Here is a 7,481-nt window from a genome sequence, read left to right as displayed (position 1 = left end):
CATCATGAAGAATGACGCCAATCAATCTAGTTCTCTAAAACTCCAATGAAGAATGCCAAAAAAACATCCATACGAGGCCTAAAAATCAATGAGCAAGTCACTTTCCATGTGAATGCCCATCCTAGAACAACTGAGAACCATCCATACACCATACTCCCCATATCACATAAAGCACCCTCAAACATAGTTTTAAACATTTTTAAGGTAATTTCAAAAGCCAATAGTCCTTTGAAAGAAGACATCAAATGTACTCATGAAGCAAAACTCTCATCATTCATGGGTAAAATAAATATGTACTTTGTCAAGTTGAGAGATAGAGCTAAATCAAGATTTCATTTTGTACTTGGGTAGTTTTATAAGGAATTGTAGGTGCATTGTAATTGTGTTTCGTGGGTGGTAAAACTTGAAATGAATTCATAAAAACTTTTTACCTAATCTCTTTTTGTTATCGCGAATAATTAAGGTTTTCAACCAATTCTGCATAGTATTGGAATGTTTCATTAAGATGATAACAAAGTTGTTTGTATTATGTTAATAAATTTTGTATAATATCAAAATATTCAAGTATTCTATCATGGTATTATCTTGTCTATTTCAATATTTCTAGTATCTTTAATTACATGGGAAAAACAAAGTTTCCTAGTCATGATTTGATAATATGTAAAATGTTTTTTCAACAATGATGAACAAGGTTTAAAACTATTACTTCTATTCTTCTTAAATATAAATAATTATGTCTATAGGCATGTCTATTTTGGAATAGGGCTTCCAAATCTTTAATTTAATTATCAATAATTACTAGGTGGATAGTAGACATTTAACATGCATAGAAAATTCTAGAATATCCTTAGTAGTTTATACAAATCAAAGGCTGAAATTTATTTCCAGAATAATTATCTTTTTTTCCTTGTAATTAAATTCATCAATTAAAAACACTGTCATATGAAATAAGCTAAGATTTTTTGGGCATGTGATATTGATAAGCTATGGTATTTGCCCATGGTAATGAAACAAAGTCTATTTACAAATTAAGAATCTCCATAATAGTGTGGGGGTGAATATCTATAGTTAAGAATCTTGTTACATGTATGTATGTGTTTAATTTATATATTAATTATTTTTATTATTATTTTAAATAAAGTTATAATTTACTCAATTCTTATGATATATATTTTTTTTAAATTTAGTATATTTAAGAAATATGATGAAGTAATTGATGCTTATTTAATTTAGATAGCTACTCTAATAATAATAATAATAATAATTTATTTTTCAAATTATGACCAGAATAAATACCAAATTAGCATATATAATTTCTTCATCATTTACATATTTAAATCAAATTAAAAATTATACACATAACTTTCATACATCTGCCAAATTTATATATCTTTCATAGATATGCAACACATAACTTTCATACATATGCCAAATTTATATATCTTTCATAGATATGCAAATTTTATATAACTTTCATAAATATCACTAGTTAGAAAATCTAATACAGCTGACATTATGTTGCAGTGATAGTATTTAAATGAAACCAAAGCCCACTCTTGATATAATGGGCCATTTTGACATTAGAAATAAAGAACATAAACTAACATAAATTTTAAATTAATTCAAATGGGGCCACGGGTGGGACTACTACAAATTGATTCGGCCACGGGTGGGACTACTACAAATTGATTCTAAACACCAAAACTCCAAAACCTAAGTTAATGATGAGACTTACTTTCATATTGTTTGTATCGTTTTACACTTAAAAACATATTTCATATATCGTTTTACACTAAAAATACATGGGTGAGGCCTCCTACACTAAAGACATATGGGCATATGAGTGACCCCTCCAGAGACCTGTACAAATATTACAATTACGATTTACCATGTTTTCCAATCGAGATAGAGGCTGAATACATTAGGGTAATTTTGATAAAAATACCAAATTATTGAGCAGCTAGTAAATTATACAAACGAACGAAGTCATCCATTTCAAGCTCCCCAGGCCGCGACTGCACAGAAATGAACCCATACATTGCAATATTGATTTTAAATATAAACTTTTTGGCCCAATGAAAAATTAATGTAACTTATGCTGACTCAGAATATCAAGTATCTAAGAACACAATAATTCAGAGAAACATATATTCCATTAATGAATGAATTAGACATCACATTAAACAACTTACTGTCTCCGGAAGACCAAGAGTTCTGAGCGCAGATTCAACATCAGAAGACGCACATAAGTGTTGAAGTGATTTTCTAAGCATTTTACGTTTCCCGTTGAACGCTGAATTTACCTAGGATTTAAATCAAAATTAGAAGATACCACTGCAAGGCCTAGGATGCAATCAAGAAAAGTATGCTAGATCAGAGTGATTCTAACCACTTCATATTCTTCATTTTTCAAGTTGGATATGTAAAGATTTTGATGTTCAGTAATCCATGCATCTGGTTTTTCATAGAGTTAAGTGATAAGCTTATACTTAATGGGCTAAAATTTATTAGAATTTAATTGTTAATGGTCTGTGAGGCAATCATCATTGACTGTAATCAATAAATTACACTTCTACCATATATCTCTAGATTTTAGGCTATTAACCTATTTCGTAATGTCCTATAAAAAAAATTGAAAAAATGAATTCTAAATGAATGTAGTTATAACATTGTAGTATACATACTTTTTAAGTGGAACTTGCCTCCCGGTGCTCCTGAGCCAGGGAGGAGGTTTCTGCTATGCATATTGACAATTGGATTTTGGTTTTGCTGATGTAAATCTCATCTCGCTGGATTGTTTGCTGAGGTTGATATAAGCTGGTTCTTCTTGGGTTATTTGTTGATCCTCTTTTTTTAACAGCAATGTAACTTTGTTTTCGGGAAGAATTTATATGGATCTGGTCTCATGTAATACTGTTTGTTTTTGCTGGAGAAATGATTAGTAGCTGTGCTAGATTGAGCTTTCTGCTCTCAGGCTTGGGAAGTAGCTGGGTTGGTTTGGCTTTATGATGTACTATATGGACTGAAACTACACGCTATGTAATTTTTTTATTAATGCAATATAAGTTTAATTTTATATATATATATATATATATATATATATATATATCAGCTAAAAACAAATATAAAAATGAATTCCAAACCCAATGTAGTTATAGCATTAGATGACTTCTAAACCAATCAAATGTAGTTTTAAGTCAGGTTACCAAATACCTAAGTCACTGAAAATGCCTGAAGAATTTGCCAGAAACGCAGATCCCCATTTCCAAAACGGAAATGCATACGATACTTATCCAAAACGCTGTAAAAACGTTTTTGTGCTGTTTCAAAAGATCGGAAACTTCGGATTTGGAATTGGATATATTTCCAAGGGTTTAAAATTTTTTTGGATCCGTTTCCAGATTACGAAAATCGTGAATGGAATTCACCCTTAAAATGTTAAAAAACGTGAAAATTTGTATAGCCATAAATAAATAATAAAAATGAAAAAATCAGATTTGCAAATAAACTCAATATAAACACAATCTCATAACATCACTTCTAAATCTTTAGAAACAACACTCCATATCTTTATCAAGGATTCTTAATACTCAGAAAAAGATAGATGTTCAAAAATGCAAACAGAAGGGTTTAATGAATGTCTTTGTAAAGAGATTTATTTGAGAAATAAATTTTCAGTTTGGTTAAGGTTTTGTTAATTGTCAGTGATTTTGCTATTGATTTCACAAATCCCTCCAATATAACAAATCTTCTCTAGCCAATTTTTTTCCTGCATATGGTCAAGAGACCACGCTGACATTGAGAAGATTGAAATGTTCAAATAGGTCTTGATGGAATATCCCAATGATCCCATGGGCCTTTTAATTGCCATGCAAGGAAGATAGATACCATTTTCCATGCATGACATGTTCTTTGAAGGAGTTGGACCTGAAAGCACAAAGGCTGTACCATTTTTTATTACATTTCTAATGATGATGACAATATGTTGAATGTTGTAATAATCACTAATGATGATGACGATGTTTATGCTGAATTGATGATGATGATTTGTTGAAATCATGATGATGATTATGTATTTTTAGATATAGAATCTAGATTCTAAAAGAGGAATGGTAATATGAAATTCTTATATATGTGTGTGTGTGTGTGTGTGTTGTTTCCTTGCCGTATCGTATCCAATTTTTTTGAAAATTTGTTGTATCATTTTCAAACCCCGTATCCATATCTGTTTCAGTGCAACTTAGCCAAATACACTGAATTTGAATCATATATCGGTGAATCCACGTTTACTATTCCGACTCCTCTACACTACTTGCTTGTTTTTGTTAATATATAAACATTTTTTGGTATTTTTTATTATATGTAAAGATTCAATGCTTAGAATTATTTTGTTTAGAAACATATATAAACCTATTGCTTCCTCCTACGTGGTTTGGAAAACAAATGTTGGTTCTCGAAGGCTTGGTTTTTACACTTGCCCAAAAAACTCTTGCTGTTTGGATGGCTTGTTTGGAAAAATAAAATTTTGATGTGAGACAATTTATGTAAAAGAGGTTTCCAAGGTCTAGGGAGATATCCATTATGTCACACAAGTGAGTGTATCTTGCACCTTTTTATTAATTGCATTGTGGCTAAGGACATATGGGAAGTTGTTTTACAGAGATTGGGGATTAATATAGGTCAGAGCTACATTTCCATTAAATCTTGTTTCAAGCGATGGATGGAGGGACACAAAGATAGCATAATTATCCCCTTCTACATTTGCTAGGGAATCTAGAAGGGTAGGAATGCCCAGACTTTTTAGAACAAACCCTTCCAAAAGGAGCTTGTGGCAACACATATTTGTGCTTATTATATGGAATACAAGAAATTTCCATTGCCAAAGAACCCTAGGATTATTGCATATAAGAATCTCTCTTCTATTCTTCCATTTGGTCATTTTGATGGGGCGACCCAGAATGCCATTTGTGGATGTAGAGTGATGATCAACATGGACATAAATATCACTTGGAAATCTTATTGGAATGCTAGAAGCGGTACTAACAATAGGGCGGAGGTCATTCCACTCTCAGGTTCCCTATATTGTCCCAGGTGGTTGAATCTAAATGAGATCCATATTTTTGGCGATTCTCTCGTTATGATTGACTTTATTAACAAACAAACATCCCTTTCCCCTCCCCTTATGGAACATTGGATGCAAAGGATTCATAAGATTATGGGTTTATTTGAATCGGTTTCTTTCTCCCATTGTTCCTAGAGAGCTCAACTAAGATGCGGATGCTTTGTCCAAGAATGGTTTGAATATAGACCCTAGACACATTTGTTCTCAGTGATTTCGTTCGGGACAGATAGTGGAATCCGGTTTTTTGCCTGTAGGGTCACTGTTGATCCTACTCATCAATGAGGCATGGGGCCTCTTCCTGGGTTGGTGTAAGTATTCTACACCCAAATCAACATGCGGAGCTGGTAGATATTTTTGATGGTGGTTACTCTAGTTCCATTATGCCTCCATGACTTTTTTGCTTTGATGGACTTCTGTTAAAATTGGCAACTAGGGCCAAACTCCATGTGGGTCATCTTATTAATGGAAGCTGATATTTTTCTTGGATCCCTCTCATCAAGAGGTGTAGGATTGATCTAAAGATCATCCGATTCCGATAAGTATTCATGGATATATGAATTTATTTGTGTTATAGGACAATTTGTCAAGGTCGGCTAGCAACTAAATAAACCCCACTTGTGCTCAACGTTTTAGTATAAATAGAGGTGGCTTTGAAGTCATTTCAACACACTTGGGATCTCTTCCTCTCTACTTGTCTTTGGGTTTTAGTAGGAGGAGAGATCCTAAGGGATAACGCTGCCCTAATCTAGAGGGCAGAAGCCGGAATTGCCGGGAATAGTCGGAATTGCCGGAACTGCTGGGAACAATCGGAATTGCCGGAACTGCCGGGAATAGTCGGAATTGCCGGAACTGCCGGGAAAAGCTGGAACTGCCGGAACTGCCGAGAATAGCCAAAATTGCCGGAACAACTGGGAAAGTTGATGCAGAGGGTAGAAGCCGGAACTGCTGGGAATTGCTGGAACAGCTGGGAAAGCTGACGCAAAGGGAAGAAGCCAGAGCTGCCGGAACTACTGGAACAGCTAGGAAAGCTGACGCAAAGGGCAGAAGCCGGAATAGCCGAGAACAGCTAGAACTGCCGAAATTGTAGGGATCTGTTGGAACTGCCGCGATCTACCGGAACAACCGGAGTATCTGTCTCCGAAGGAGAGCAACATGCAAAGGACAACTAACTAACATTGGGATAGTTGTATGGTACTTAGCAGCAAATACACCAAGCATGAAATGTTACAGCTAGCATGCAACAACAAGCATGCTAAGGACAACAAGCATGCTAGGGACAACAAGCAAGCAAGGGACAACAAGCAAGCAGGGTGCAACCTACACATAGATCAGTATGGCAACATTGTGCAGCAATGGCACATAATGCAGTATAGTGATGGTACAGTCATGATTAATGAAGCGTGATGAGATGCAACACAGTGATGATGGGTGTAGCATGGTGTAGCGCGGTGAGGTGCAACATGATGACAAAATGCAACACAACGATAGGTGAAGGAGTCACCTTGGAGAATCAGTTGAAGCCGCATGTCTTCAACTAATCTCATGTATCATCTTCCTAGAGATGATCTATGCTCTTATCTAGATAAGTCAAAGTGTTGACTTTTGTTGTAAATGTATTATCTCTCTCTCTCTTTGTTGAACTATTGAAGAACATATAAGAAGAATTGATTAACGGTTTCCCCACATTGGGGTTTGTCCCTGGCTAGCGCCACATCTTGTGTCCTCTTGTCTTCTGCGATTTATGTTTATGTTCTATCTGCAGTTTATTTTAATGTTGATCTAATTGCTAATCTGGAAAAGATATTGAGCTAACTGTGAAAATTGAAATAAATTGCTCTAAGCATAGAACATACCTAAAATTAACATGGTGTCAGAGCTAAGGTGAAGACAAAGCCCAAGCAAGAGTGAAAGAGCAATCGCCGAAGACAGTTGGGAAAGGAAAAAAAGATCAATGGATTCCTCATCCCTCTTCAAATTCACCAAGGGTGAAGTCGAAGCAGAGAATATTATCAGAATGGTGCATCGGAAGTTTCTGATGGCCTACCTAAAGATCACTTCATTGGGAAGTCCGGATCTAAGGGTGGAAAGAAAGGCAGATGCCTTGGTTGCAATAAGTTCAGCCATTATGCAAAGGAATGTCCAAATGGCAAAGACACATCTCTTGATGAAGATAACAATCATTCCAGGGACATCTTCAATGATCAAAGGAATGACAGGTGATGCAGGTCATCAAGGAAATGGCCGACTCTTAGAAAAAAAAAGGCAAGGAACCCCAGGTATGAAGAATCAAATGTTGTTTTTGATAAGATAAAGAAGCGTTATCTTGTATTGGCCCTGTTGTCGCGCGGATTGACACGAC

The 7,481-nt window shown here is 34.9% G+C and overlaps 1 protein-coding gene across 3 annotated transcripts in view; it reads right to left on the bottom strand.

Moving 5' to 3' along the window:
* Positions 1 to 1,714: 1,714 nt before the first annotated feature.
* PFC1 (Ribosomal RNA adenine dimethylase family protein) overlaps positions 1,715 to 7,481 on the bottom strand; it is a 403,194-nt gene continuing 397,427 nt past the window's right edge. For 2 of the 3 annotated variants that reach the window (XM_089406247.1, XM_089406245.1), the window contains 2 exons: positions 2,193 to 2,303; positions 1,715 to 2,015 (listed from right to left, as the gene is read on the bottom strand). In XM_089406247.1, coding sequence (XP_089262373.1) covers positions 1,950 to 2,015; positions 2,193 to 2,303 — 177 coding nt within the window. In that variant the 3' untranslated portion in view covers positions 1,715 to 1,949. The remainder of the gene's footprint in view (positions 2,016 to 2,192; positions 2,304 to 7,481) is intronic. The other variant, XM_089406246.1, reaches the window with a different exon arrangement.

Source organism: Pinus tabuliformis, chromosome 2_2 (genome assembly GCF_031772625.1).
Source record: "Pinus tabuliformis cultivar Carrire ecotype Pingquan chromosome 2_2, CPIR1, whole genome shotgun sequence".
Taxonomy (NCBI): Eukaryota; Viridiplantae; Streptophyta; class Pinopsida; order Pinales; family Pinaceae; genus Pinus; species Pinus tabuliformis.
The sequence above is the reverse complement of the archived record's forward strand: the minus strand, read 5'-3'. Positions and strand labels throughout refer to the sequence as shown.